The following is a 14,320-nucleotide window of genomic DNA, read 5'->3' as shown; positions in this document are numbered from 1 at the left end:
ACTACGCGGAAGGTAAAACACTGGGATTTGGACCGTATCATTCCTGATTTCGCGGGCCCGCATCCTGGATGAAGCTGCGGAAAGGCTTTATTGTATTCAGGGAAAAGTTTGAGACGGTATTTTAGACGCTGGGAGCGACATGGGCCTGTCGTTGTCATCGCGACGCGGCTGCCGAAATATTAAAAGTCGCCACCACCTTGCGAAAGCATTTAAAATGACATTTACATGCAAGAACGCTTGCCCCTTCTATCACTCTCCCTCTCTGGAATAACGCCGTTCTCGCTGTACGTTCGCGTGAACCAGTTGAGGTGGAATCATCGGCCACTCTGGCGGGACATGCCTTCTTTTTTTTTTAAAAGGTCGGAGAACACACATGTCGTAAAAGCGCTTAGCATTTCCACTAACTCTTACCATTACGTTATTTTTTTTTCGTCTAGCGTGAACATATGTGCGCGTGTATACGCGCGAATATATTTCGACCAAAAATAATCCGAAAAATTCCATAAATGTACTAATTTAATCGATCGTTACGAACGGAGATACGTAATATTAATAAAATGAGATTTTCTAATGCGACATAAATACAGCTAAACACATTTTTTTTTAAATATACTTGAAATAATCAAATTTCCATCTAATTCTCTTCAGCTATTTATCAAATCTTTCGTCATAATTTACTTGTATACTATTCTATCGTTATTTCTTTTTTTATTTGTAAAAAAATTCCATCATTTCACTTTTTCTTCATTCAAAATTGAGGTATTAAAGTTATTAAATAATAAGAATACATTAATTTCCTTTTTTTCATATATTTTCAGACTTTAGTTACAATGCCAGATGGTACCAGGATGTCGGAAAAACAGAGAGAAAGGAGAGTAAGAATAAAGCTGATCCCCGATTTCGTAGATTAGAAATTTAATATCCCAGAATAAATATTAACTTTTTCTAAGTCCGTTCATTTTTTGCAAGATCGATGTAGAAATTTGTTCTGCAACATTATTTATGTTATGGTAATGTTGTTGTTATTTAAACATGTCTTCGAATTTTTGGACGAATCCTATTTAACTGCAAAAAAAAATTAATATATTCGTCGACGATATTGCAAAAAATTACACGGAGGAGATCAACGATGGAACTGGTTTTCTAAATGATTAAAAAAACAAATAAAACATACATATAGGGTATTTCGACTTTTTTAATTCTACATATATTTTGATTTTATATTCTATGTATGCGAACACACACTCTCCAAGTATTTTATTGTCATCAATTTTTAATCTGCTGCATTAATTTGCATTATAACGCCTGACTGTATTATTTTTAAGTTTTTTTGGGTTTTGGGAAATGGGACGTATGTTTACGCACTTTGTACAACACATAAAATTTTCGATATTTACTTTTATTCTGCGAATATTCAATTTAAAAAAAGATTCCACAAAACAGATATCAGATGTATAAATGAAAGAGATAAAATATCAAATCTGTAAATAACACACTTCGAAATAACTCCGTTTTTGTTTATATAAATAACTCTGCCGGTAGATCGTTTCTCGTTGGAAAGCTCGCGTGTGTACCGAATTTAAGAACGGAGTACGTGGCGACCGTACAAGCTCTCCTGATGCATTCGTCCATCGGTAGCTGCGGATGATATGCCTTGAAATATGCGAACGCGCCCAAAAATGCATCCCCGGCACCCTATCGCATACCGTTACACTTATGTAGCTGCCTGAAGCAATTCCGTCTTAAATACATGCCAATCATTTGAATGAATCACTAAGTGAATCATCGTTCCAGTCCAGTCCGGAAATTGACCGGTTGTTCATTCAAAAGATTGCGAACCGGAAAATACCATCAAATACTTTCACCGTGAGAAAGAAATTACGAATCAATTTACAAGATTTGTATAAGCAGGAAGTATGGACCGTACGTGTAAATAATAGAAAATGACCGCGTTAAATCTAACAAAAACTTATAGGAAATGTCTTAGAATTATCGCATAATTCTGAGACACTTCATCAAGTTACCAAATAATTAAATTATTAAAATACATGCGTCTTCAAAAGAACGATTTTCTTCAATTTTGTTGAATAATGACTCAAACAATTTATCATGAAATTTATCGTGATTACGACAGTTCTATAATACTGTGTATACATACGGTAGTATCTACAGGATGGACTTCGGTAGTAGAAATTCGCGTGATGTTTCTGTTCATTTTCGACGCGTATGCAGCTCCGAGAGGTCCGAGTGTAAGAATGATTGCGTTGCATCCTTTAGCTAGGAACTTGTCCACTACTTGTTGTATATTCGACAGGTCTACAGGTTGAATGCCCGTCATAATTTCCGCCTACAACAGCGTAATGGAGTCCTTGATGTATTTCAAACGTTATAATGCTTTGGCTCTACTATTTCAGAAAACAAAATTTCAAATTTGGAACATACACCGAGAAAAAGATACTTAAATATTTATTTAAAATATATATTTATTTTATTAAAATAAATCTTTATTTAAATACGCGACGAAATAAAATTTTTATTTCTGACAAATAAACCATCTATTTTATATTTTTACAATTAATGAGATATATTTCATAGAAATGTATATTTCGTCACAATCAAATTTTTTTATAATTAATAAATATCGAAGGAAACGTCGTAAAAATATAATAACATTTGCTTTACAATACTTCGACATTTTTCTCTCAAAATATCTTATAAAATCAGAGTATTCAATCGATTCTTATATTAAAAATCGTCAATAAATGAGATTAGACAACTCAGAAATTCAGAAAATTCTGAAACATTGTGTGCAAGTAGAATAGTTCATCCGTAACACTGAACTATTTTTTGTTCGTGCCATATTACGGTTGGAGAGGGTAAAATCATCCCTTGAAAAAAATGTAGATTTTTTTTTACGGAATAACTGCCGAACGGTGAGAGATATCGAAAAAAAGTTAAATAAAAATTGCATTTCTTTCTTATATCTACAAAACGTATATAAAAAAAAAGTACCGAAAAATCCGTGTTTTTTTATCCTTCTCTCTCTTACCAGTCTTCAAAATTAAGTTTTTGTACTTTGTGAATTTATATGAAAATACTTCTGCGTAACCTCTCTTTTTATACATCATAATCGATTTATTTTTTATTTATTTGAAAAAACTCAATGAATTTTTTAAGTCCGTTTTAACAGTTTTGGTTAATAAAATGTGGTTTTACAAAGCGATATTTAATTATTATTAATATACATTTCAGACAATTTTTAAAATTATTTAAGCAAGATGGTATGTTTTTACAACTGTACAAAAAGATAAAACTAATTAAAGCTAATCAGTGACGTATATGAATCATAAAAACAGCAACGTACGCATATATTATTTGAAGTGTTATTTTATTAGATAATTTTGCAAACTGCCGATAAACAAGATATATCGCACGGAACTATTTTAATATTAAATGACGCAGACTTTACGTCATTTATAATGACTATTGATCATTTGTTACATTAAATGACGCAGACTTTGCGTCGGAATAATTAAATTTAATATTAAAATAGAGTTCCAATATCGTACTTGTTGTGCAATTTGCAAAGTAGTTTGATAAAAATAACACCTCAAGTAATGTATGTATCTTATTATTAAGACCGTATACGTCACTGATGAGTTTTAATTTTCTGTATCTGCAGTTGTGTGTATGTGTGTGTGTACATTATATATATATATATATACACTGTTTAAATAATTGAAAATCGTCTGAAGTGATTTTATAAAATAATATTAATAATAATTAAATATCGCTTTATAATACCAGTTTAATAAACAAAACTGCTGAGACGCAAAAATTCAATGAATTTTTTTAAATAGGTGACACATAAATTGATTATGACACATACAAAAAAAAATTATGGAGACATTTTCGCATAAATTTACAAAGCATAAAAAATTCAATTTTAAAGGTTAATGATGAGAATAACAAAAGTACAAAACAAAAGAAAAACGATTTTTAAATAAGAATAGACTGTGAATAATATCGATAATACCGAATATCGGCCTAAAAGACATCTTAAAGATATTTCTGTCAAAAGACATTTCAATTTTGGACCAATTGTTATTTGGGATAATTGACTGTATTATATTGAAAAAATAAAGAAAAATCGTCCTCATTATCTTATCAATTGCACTATTTGTTTACGTACCTCCGTCTCATTGACGCAAAAAATGTCACATAATCTAAGAATTTCCGGATCAGGATTTTCCAGTGCGGGCGCTCCGTTGACAATAGAAAGTCCTATCATTACATTACGCTTACATAAAATTATATCCATAGCTCTCTTGGAGCGATATCGTTAATCCTTATCTTTTTTAGGACTTACGATAACACAGCTTAGAAAGGTATAGTTCGGATATTTCTATATGGAGAAAAAAAAAAGCGAGGAACGAACCGTGGCCCCGATGTAACTTCAACGCATGCAGCGTAGCTTCCAGCGGCACCTCAAACTGGCATAATAAAATGCTCGCGCTTTGGATCACGTCGACGGTGGAATCCACAAATTCCGGAGTCAACGATTCGTTTGCACCTAACACGATTACGATGCTGTTCTCACCTGCGAACGTTATTCGAAAGGTGACTCGATTATTTACTGATGGGACCAAAAAAATTATCTTAACGAGAAGTTAGAAATTAATTCCATTAGTCCTAATGATATTAATGATTTATTCAGAATCAAAGCTACTTGTTTTTCCACGTAAACAATTTCAAAGTACTCGAAAAGACTCTGATTTATATTTTTACTATATCTAAAACGTACCATTTTCAGCAACGGTAATGTGAGCAATACCGCTCTGCTTATCACTTTGTATCTTCACGCGAGATGCGTCTACATTTTCCTTTCTTAAAATCTCTAAATATTCTTGAGCAAATATGTCGGAACCTAACTGCGATAAGAGATAAGGAATATCGCAATATGTAAGTTGTGAAACAAACCGTAATTAATTAAAGAAAAATCATATAAACAATATTGAATAAAAAAACGAATACTAGCTCACGAATAAAGCCCACTTTAAACGATCTATAATTCACGACCAAATTCGAGATAGAATTCTATGTAATAAATATTGCGTGTCGTGTAACATAGAAAACATCTGAAAAAGTAAAATACACACATATAGAAAATATATATCAGTGATATATATTTTATATGTATGTATTTAACTTCTTCAAATGTTTTCTATGTTACACGACACGCAATATTATAAATAGACTTCTATCCCGAACTTGGCCGTAAATTATAGTCACTATAGATCGTCTAAAATGGACTTAAAAAACAAAAAAGCCAAATGTGACACGTTGACTCCATGTAAAAAATAAATGCCTACTGAAGCAATAAGTGCCGTAGATCCACCAAGTTTAGCAGCTGTTACACACTGATTGGCGCCTTTACCACCGTATTTCTTTTCAAATCTAGTCCCGATTATCGTCTCGCCAGGTTTCGGCAACCGTGAAGAGAAACTAAAAAGCAATAATGTTAAAAAATTATAATACGAAGTTGAGAATAAATCTAATTAAGTAGTCCTGTGTATTCGGTCAAAGCGAATCTTAGTGCTTAAATATAATATTTTGGTGTGAATTTATATACATATTCAATTCTGCAAATCGCGCGCGCCGAAATCTTTTCCAGTCTTGAAATGGAATTATGAACAAAACTAAAGTAATAACATCGTATATTAAATTGACAAGTAATTTAATAATTGATGCTAATAAGCGTCTTATAAGAATATTAATAATTTGATGTTAATAAATATCTTAAAAACCTTTCAATAATTTTATTGTAAAAAATATCTCAGCCGAGATTCAAATCCGGATCTCCCATAAAGAAATGATAATAGGTCTGTTTTTGATTGCTGCACTCTGAACTGGTGCAATAAGTTGAAGTGAAGCAAACGTATATTTATTTTATTTCAACTTATTGCATTGTACTAGCTCAGAAAATCAGCAATAAAAAACAGACTAATATTACGATAGATTGTGACTATATATTATATTTATTATATTATATATAAAATTAGATTTGGCTTTCTTCAATTAAGCGTGTTAAACAAAATTATAAATTACTGCAATGCACAATCACAGTAAAGAGAAAGCATCTTTCTTTGCGCAATTTTTAATTATATTTATTATCGTAATTACATACAATATTTATTACAACACAAATCACAATGTAATTGTAATGTTAATAATTAGGGATCGATCGACCATGAGAGTGTCAGCTTTTGCAACGTGCGAAAAGCTTCATCCTTACTCACCTGGTAAAGTCAATCATGCACGAACCGACAACGACTATCTTTGGTGTCATATCGCACAGTTTTTAGTCTCTCCTTCGCTTATACTTGAATTTTCTCGAGAGCAATCAACTCTAATTATTAAAATAAACGTTATTTTCTGAAACGTGATGCTTGCAACAATGATTATTTCTGAGCAGTGTCTAATCGCAAGTAGAGTGCACAGACGACTCGCGTTATCGCTGTTTGTCGTTTAACGAGTTCGTAAATCAATAGTGAGATGTTATCGCAGTTATCGGTCGAAAGATCATTTTTTGCGCGTGATCCAACGTATGTACCGCGTGTGGAGCCTCGTGACGGTGACGAGACTCCCAGAGGAAGAAATAAGAGAAATACCGCAGACACGTGAATTAATTTAAATCCGCCGTCTATTACAAGAATAGAAATAAAAAAGGGGCTTTATTTACAGCAACGTTTGCCTTGACGGGGACAGGTTATCTTTCTTCTTTTTTTTTTACAGTTATCATATCATATATCAGGACGAAGTCACACATTTGCGGTAGACTATCGAAATCAACTTGCACCGCTAGACAAGTGTTTAAATATACTCGACGATCGTTATAAATCTCGCGATGGAAAAAACAGCGCGCCTACGTGATCACCCACGTATGTACGCAAGTTTTGGAACGTCTTCAGACTTGACATCACCATGCATTATCGAGAACGATAGATAGGCAGCCCGGAGTAACGAGTTCCGAGTTACGTTATGGCAAGTATCTTCTATTGTCCGTACTGCATTGGCAGTCGCCATATTGGGTACATTCAGTACTACAACCGCTTACAGAGCGCTCAGCTCTTGCATTTGATAGGCATGTTCCGTTAGATCTAAAAATATAGACCAAACAAGTGCAAGAGCTCACTGAGCTCGGTGAACGATTGTAGTACTGAATGCACTTACCCATTGTGCTACATGAGAATCCGGTTAGCTGTTCATGTACATGCTAAAGCGATATAGCCCAATAGTAATTACTTAGTAATAATTATATTGCATGTGCTGCATTGCATAATTTTTAAATTAGAGCTGCCGTATATAGAAAAACGTAAACTAGCAGTAGGCAATTCGATTAATCGCAGTCTTGCGTTTTCAAAAATTCTCAATTACTACGATTGGTACATTCGCTTGCTTAAGGGTCTATCCAGAAAAAAATATGCATAGCTGCATAACTAAACAAGATAATTATCCAATCGCATAAGTTTTATTAAAGATACACGATAGAATATGCGATAATTTTTTTTACGTATACGTTTATGCAGCTATGTAATAGCGTATTTGATTTACTGACTCGATCTAACTCCAAGTTAATGGTCTGTTCAGTTTAGCTGCTAAAGAAGAGCTAAACTGTGTAAGAAATGCAGCTAAAAAGAACAGACTGTTGACTTAATCAGACTGTTGACTTATTTAATCTAGATAAGCCTTTTATAATTTTACAGTTATGTTCTGTTTCCAAGTTCTTAAATTTTGTATGTATGTATTCATGATAGTGTAGAAATTGTTTCGAGATTTCAAACGAAGAAAGAACTGATCATTCGCAAAATTGTTTAAATGCGATTTATTAATTTTTTTCTTCGTTCGAGATTTTGGAGAGACTTATTTTATTAGTAGATACAAGACTTTAATGATAATCGATTAATAATTTGATTTTGTGGAGTAAATCGTCGTTTTAATCTTCCTTCTTTATGAGATATTTAGGCTACATTGTTAAGGATCCTCTACATAGAAGTCGTAGATGGTCGTGAAGTCTTAAGTCGTAGGAAACCAATCACAATCAAATATAAGGAGAATATTCTTATCAATTAGAATTGGTCAGTTTCTTACGACTTAAGACTCCACGACCTTCTACGACTTCTATGTAGAGGATCCTTTAGAAAATGTTTTCTTTACATGTAAATGAAGCTCGTGATGAATGAACAAAATTAAAAGTAATGAATGGTTTAACTGAAAACTAAGTTACACAATAGTTACTTAAATATAATAAACGTGTACATTAAATTTCATAAAATTTTATAAAAAGTACATTAAATTTTATAAATTTTCATAAAAAAATATATTAAATTTAATGTAATATCATAAAATTAAATTCAAACTATGTAACTTAAAAGTACATACATTAAATTTCATGAAATTTTTAACAGCTTGTAGGGGAGATCGGGGCAGATTGTCAAAATGCTTATGACTCAAACATGATGTCGCAGAAAAATCTGTTTTTTTTTTACTATAGATTGTTGATGTAATATTAATTCATGATATAAAATGATTTGCATCAAAAGTTATTGTGTATATTATTTATAACAACTTTTCAGAAAATGAAGTTGGTGAATAAATTTTTCTTATCTTCTATTTTGTTGTCTGATAACGTTTTAGCATTATCAATCAAGATTTCTGTGTAATCAGAGAAAATGACATGTCTTAGACAATTTTTGCTGTAGTTAATTAATCATTATTCTCATAAAGTTTATAAATATAGGCCGGTATTCATAGTCAGATCTTTTATTCAAGACTATCTTAAATAAGGTCTAAGAAGTCATGAACCAATCAAGAGCCGCATTAGCGTTTTAAGACATTAAGACGGTCTTGAAATAAAAATCAATTATGAATACCGGCCATAATTTTTTTTACTAAAAACGGTCTTATAAGTTAGATCACGATGTAAGAATACTAGGTATATTATTGCGCATAATGGCGGCAGCCTTGTGGGACAGCCAATCAATGACCGACTACAAAGCAGCCGCGTAATTTAAAGCGTTAAGTGTTATGAATAAAGAAAATTAAGGTAAATTAAAAAAAAAGTAAGAAAATTTAAAAAAAAGTAAGGAAAATTTTAAAATTAATTAATTTTTAATATGAAAAAGCCTGCTGACATGCTACACTAGAAGATTGGCGGCAGAAATTGAGCTAGATTTGCAATTCCTCCTTTGATTTCTGCTGCTATCTGCTGGCTGATATAGAGTAGATTGTAAGTGCGCTCTACAAAAAAGGAAACAAGTAATTTTTTTTAATTATTGCATTTATTTATTTACCCCAAACCATAACTTAACTTAACTTTAAATGGTTCTACTTTTGAGGTAAATATACTATTGATATTATATATAAACATACTAATAATAAGACAAATTAAAGTTTATATTTTTGTAAAATAGAAACAAATATACAAGGCTCTATTCTAAAATTTTGTTTTATTTTAACATCAATGTGACTCTGATTATAACACGTAATTTAAAGGATAAGGATGTGATAAGTGATGAGCGACGAGCAATATCCAACTCTACTTTTTCTCTTGTGACGATGCAAAACAGAATTTTTATTGGATATCGTTCGTCGCTCATCGCTCATTCGCATCTAGAGTTCCTCTAGTAAGAGTTAAGACACCGAGTAATGATATTTATTGGTTCCGCCACTAACGATTGGAGATTGCGTCTGTATTTACGTTTAAATCCCTTGACCAATCAAAACAAAACTACTGACCAGCAGGTCCTTTCCGATTGGTCAAAAGATGCAAACGCAAACGCAATCTCCAATCGTTAGTGTAATACCGGCATAAGACCTGTAGCCAATCAGCGTGTAGTTTTTACGGAAAAATGGCAACACATTTTTCGGTCCGAAAATTCGAATCCGAGAAAATCCGAGAAATCCTTCTGAATTGGCTTTTTGATAAGATCGCAATCTTAGTTTGAATCGATATTTTCAGTATTCCGAGTGAAGGACCACTTTCAAACCATATTTCAAACAGACTGACATCACTGACATGCACAGACAATTTCGTATACAAAAAATACACCTAAATTAATTGCTTTTTCTTTTTCCATACAAACATCAAATGCTAGTAAGTCATTCCAAATTAATCGCTCTCGATCGCCCGAAGGATTAATATTTACTGCAACATCAATCGGAAATCGATGAGTACCACGACGTTATTAAAATAGCTATGGGTAATTTACTGTTTACAGGTTTGTGACAAGCGGTTTCTATCTATATAGCATTGTTCGTTTTGTCTCTCGAAAGCTGCTTGGGGTCGCTCCGAATGAACTTGAAATGTAGAATTCACACTATATACGATATTTATCATACAACGTTCGACATTCATTGTAACAATGAACGTATGTACGTGTGAATCCTATATTTTAAGTACGCTGGGTTTATTCGGAGTAACTCCGAGCAGCTCCCGAGAGACAAAATAAACAATTCTAATAATTCATCTTAGAACAGTCGGAAATTTTTTTACGCATCAATGTACTGTTCACCTTCTATCTGAAATTTATATTTTTTTACTATTTCTTTTTGGCGCAAGCATTTCATTCTCAAATTTTTTCGTAATAAAAGAAGATAGTATCCATTCTTCCTAAAATAACTTGTTAAAAAACTACTTGATAATGTAAAAGAGAAGTTGAAAAGTAACTCTCTAAATTTTTTCACATTTTTGGAAAGCCTAGAACAGAAAAAGAAACTTTAACTAAACGGAGGGAGTAAAAATGTATGATCTTCACGAAGAATTAAAATTCAATTTCAATTCGTCAAAATTAATAAAAATAAAATAAAATTTTAATTAATCAAAGTTGTCGTAATCAATGAATGAAGACAAAATTACAAATAGATATGTAAACGACGGAAAAATGTTAGAATTTTAGGGTAAAAAATTCGGAAATTAATGGTTTTTTTCCTTCAGCTTTGACAGTTTTTTACTCGGATATTTTTTTTTTAGATCATTTATATCTGTTTGCATTGCATGAAATTCCCCAAAATTTTTACACTTGAAGTGATACGATTAGAAAAATAGATTCGGGCGTTGAAGGAAGAGAAAGCACAGATGCTGAATGGAAAGAGTGCAAGCAACGCAAACAGACCTATTAACCTATTATCAACTCATCCAGAATTGCAATAGCATAATATAATATTTCCGCATAATATAATATATTAATAATATAATATTTCCGCTTCGATATAAAATTATAAAGACAAAAGTATTAAAAAGTATCGAAATAACAAGAAAAATGAATTCTATTTCTTCTTCTATTATATAGTATTTAACATGAATTCTGTATGTTTTTACACACAAATTTTATATAATTTTATATAGTATTATAATTCAAAAATACCGTTTTTTACAGTAAAAAAAACTAATTTTTTTAATTGATACTTTTCTCCGAAGTTAAAAATACCTTTTCTTTACATTTCTAATTACAAATAATCATCGAGGTCAATGAATTCAAATTTAATTACATAAATATAGAAATTGTCAGTATATAATTGAATTGAATTGAATATTTATGCGAATGCGCATTTCACACGCTATTGCTCTTCTCTCCTTTCTCCTCTTCCTCAAACCCCCACTCTTCCACTGTAAAGAACTCGATATAGTCGATATAAAGTGAAGGAGTCACATCTCCCTTTCTTTCTCTCTCTTTTGCACTGTGTTCTATATTCTTTTTACAAAACTGTTACACAATTGCTCGAACTTGTTCCAGGCCGTCTAAAAAGGCAACAGAACATGACGAGTCCGGTCGTGATTTCAGCTACAGCTAAGCATACGGCAACGGTAGATATCAAGATATCCTTTCGAGAGTGTAATGGCAGTTTTTGGTTATATCATTTGCGGTGGTGCGATCCTAATTGGTCATAGATGAATTATATTTACATTATGCAAAGTACTCTCGTTGCGCCCTTTTTTTTTTTATCTCTTTCTGATATGATCGTCGACGAACGCACTGCTGCTCCGTTTCATTGCTCGCGAATCGATTTCATAGTCGGCTTTTTTACGATTGCATGTCTTTCGCGAGGCAATTGTCTTATCGGATACAAAACACTTCACGTAGCTTTTTACGAGGACGAAACACTGTCGCCAGTCTACTATTTTCACTATTTAACACTTTTTCAGTAAAGTCACGTGACACGACTTGTCTTGAAACACAAATTTTAGAAAGTCTGAAATTTTTTTAAAGATTACCTCTGAATAAAGCCAACACTGCCTTATGTTATACTAAAGAGCATCTGTGTTTCAGCTAATATTTTTCCATGGCTTGGGTGATACAGGGTAAGTTCACGTTTCCAATATTTATTATAATTTGGAACATTGCAAAATGACATCTTGCTAACATTCTATATATGTTGTTTTCAGGCATGGTTGGGCCAGATCCATGGGTGCGGTGCGATCTCCTCATGTTAAAGTTATTTGTCCTACTGCGTATGTCAATATCTTTAGATGTTCAATGATGAAACTGCGACCCATATTTTGTAGCTCTTAACAACAGTGTCGATGTCATTGCATTGTTGTTTTGCAATTTTTTTTAACTACATGTATAAAATTTATGCAACGATATCAACACTATTCTAAGTCATATTCTAAAACGTCTTATCCAGAAATTTTTATTCAAAATATAAAGTACATATAATGTATATTATATTATATTGAGTAAAATTTTCCTTGGAATGTAGCCCTGGTTTATACCAATCGTTTAATATCTATACCAATCATAGCAACTTTTAATTAAATTATTTTAATTTCGGCGATGCATGCAAACATGCATGCATACATGGTACATGTATTTAATTTATCATCTTGAATTGTGATCTTAATATTATTCTTTAAACGCACCATTGAAATTAAAATAATTTAATAAAAAGTTACTAGTTGGTACAAGTATTAAACGATCGGTATAAACCAGGTATAACTTAGGCCATTGTTAAGAATTTAAAATAGAAGCTTGTGTAAATTAATAGTATTTTAATACATGATTTTTTTCTATTTCAGACCCACAATGCCAGTAACGCTTAATGCAGGGTTTAGAATGCCTTCCTGGTAACTTTAAAATGAATATAAGAATATATTCTCATAAAAACAATGAATTACAAGTAGAGTTTATATAATTATTAATACATCCTGTGAATCTAGGTTTGATCTACGCACTCTGGACTCCAGTGGTCCTGAAGATGAAGAAGGTATACGTGCAGCCGCTCAAATAGTCCATTCATTAATAGCGGAGGAAGTTGCAGCTGGGATTCCTACCACACACATAATTCTAGGAGGATTCAGTCAAGGTGGAGCACTAGCCATGTACAGTGCCCTTACATTCCCAGAGCCTTTAGCTGGTATTATAGCTTTATCTGCATGGCTTCCTTTACATCAAAAATTTCCAGCAGTATGTATCACTTTGTATTACAATACTTTTATGTATCATATATAATACTTGTAGAATTGTAATTGTAATATTGATTTTTATTTTCAGGAAGCAATAGGTAATAGGAACACTCCACTGTTGCAATGTCACGGCGATTGCGATCCAATTGTGCCATATAGATGGGGTCAAATGACAGCATCTCTTCTAAAACAATTTATGACACAGACAGAATTCAAAACATACCGAGGAATGATGCATACATCTGAGGAGGAGGTAATGAAGCTTCAATTGAGGAAAAAATTCGTCGAATCTTCTTATATTTAGGAAAATTATTTAACATTTGTCTCTTTTTTATTATTTTTACAGGAAATGCGCGACGTAAAGAAATTCATCGAAAAGGTTCTGAAGCCGTAATAGATCAAATTGACGTATATTGATATTTTATCGGCTACTTCAAGTATCTAACTGTACATTATATTGAAATAATTCCAATTTTGATTCCAATCTGATTATTTAATTTTAGTAAATTATATGAACTTTAAAGACGTCAAAAGAGAGAGTAGAATATCATTGAAAAAAATCTTCCAAGATATTGAGATTCAATGCTACATAGAAAAAGTATACTTTCCTATAGAGGAATATATTTATTTAAACATCCTTTAATTTGTAACTGTATATTCAAACACTTCTTGATATTTTAATGTACCAAAGCATTCATATAGCAATATTACTGAATTAATCCATGCATAGTCCTTAATCCTTTTAGTATCTATAAATTGGCATTCCTTGCTTTTTTTATATTTACAATATATATATATGTGTGTGTGTGTGTGTGTGCGCGCGCGCGCGCGCGCGTGTATGTGTATATATACACA

General features: G+C 32.0%; 2 protein-coding genes across 4 annotated transcripts; one reads left to right on the top strand and one right to left on the bottom strand.

The window, feature by feature from the left end:
• Positions 1 to 1,278: 1,278 nt before the first annotated feature.
• Positions 1,279 to 7,038, bottom strand: LOC108748623 (ribokinase-like). Of its 2 annotated transcripts, XM_018486873.1 has the most exons (8): positions 6,743 to 7,038; positions 6,300 to 6,409; positions 5,373 to 5,505; positions 4,805 to 4,931; positions 4,439 to 4,600; positions 4,193 to 4,284; positions 2,159 to 2,347; positions 1,279 to 1,695 (listed from the first exon to the last, which is right to left on the bottom strand). In XM_018486873.1, the coding sequence occupies exons 2-8, from the start codon at positions 6,347 to 6,349 to the stop codon at positions 1,519 to 1,521; spliced, it is 930 nt and encodes a 309-aa protein (XP_018342375.1). In that variant the 5' UTR covers positions 6,350 to 6,409; positions 6,743 to 7,038; the 3' UTR covers positions 1,279 to 1,518. The 2 variants fall into 2 exon arrangements, with proteins under 2 accessions (XP_018342375.1, XP_018342374.1); XM_018486872.1 differs by having other exon boundaries at positions 6,300 to 7,038.
• A 3,006-nt stretch (positions 7,039 to 10,044) lies between these two features.
• LOC108748625 (acyl-protein thioesterase 1) lies at positions 10,045 to 14,192 on the top strand. Of its 2 annotated transcripts, none has more exons than XM_018486875.1 (8): positions 10,045 to 10,280; positions 11,796 to 11,866; positions 12,330 to 12,361; positions 12,446 to 12,511; positions 13,079 to 13,126; positions 13,220 to 13,466; positions 13,554 to 13,718; positions 13,812 to 14,192. In XM_018486875.1, the coding sequence occupies exons 1-8, from the start codon at positions 10,259 to 10,261 to the stop codon at positions 13,857 to 13,859; spliced, it is 699 nt and encodes a 232-aa protein (XP_018342377.1). In that variant the 5' UTR covers positions 10,045 to 10,258; the 3' UTR covers positions 13,860 to 14,192. The 2 variants fall into 2 exon arrangements, with proteins under 2 accessions (XP_018342377.1, XP_018342378.1); XM_018486876.1 differs by having other exon boundaries at positions 10,045 to 10,262; positions 13,812 to 13,890.
• Positions 14,193 to 14,320: the final 128 nt, after the last annotated feature.

This window comes from Trachymyrmex septentrionalis, unplaced genomic scaffold (genome assembly GCF_001594115.1).
Source record: "Trachymyrmex septentrionalis isolate Tsep2-gDNA-1 unplaced genomic scaffold, Tsep1.0 scaffold24, whole genome shotgun sequence".
NCBI classification, from domain to species: domain Eukaryota; kingdom Metazoa; phylum Arthropoda; class Insecta; order Hymenoptera; family Formicidae; genus Trachymyrmex; species Trachymyrmex septentrionalis.
The sequence above is the reverse complement of the archived record's forward strand: the minus strand, read 5'-3'. Positions and strand labels throughout refer to the sequence as shown.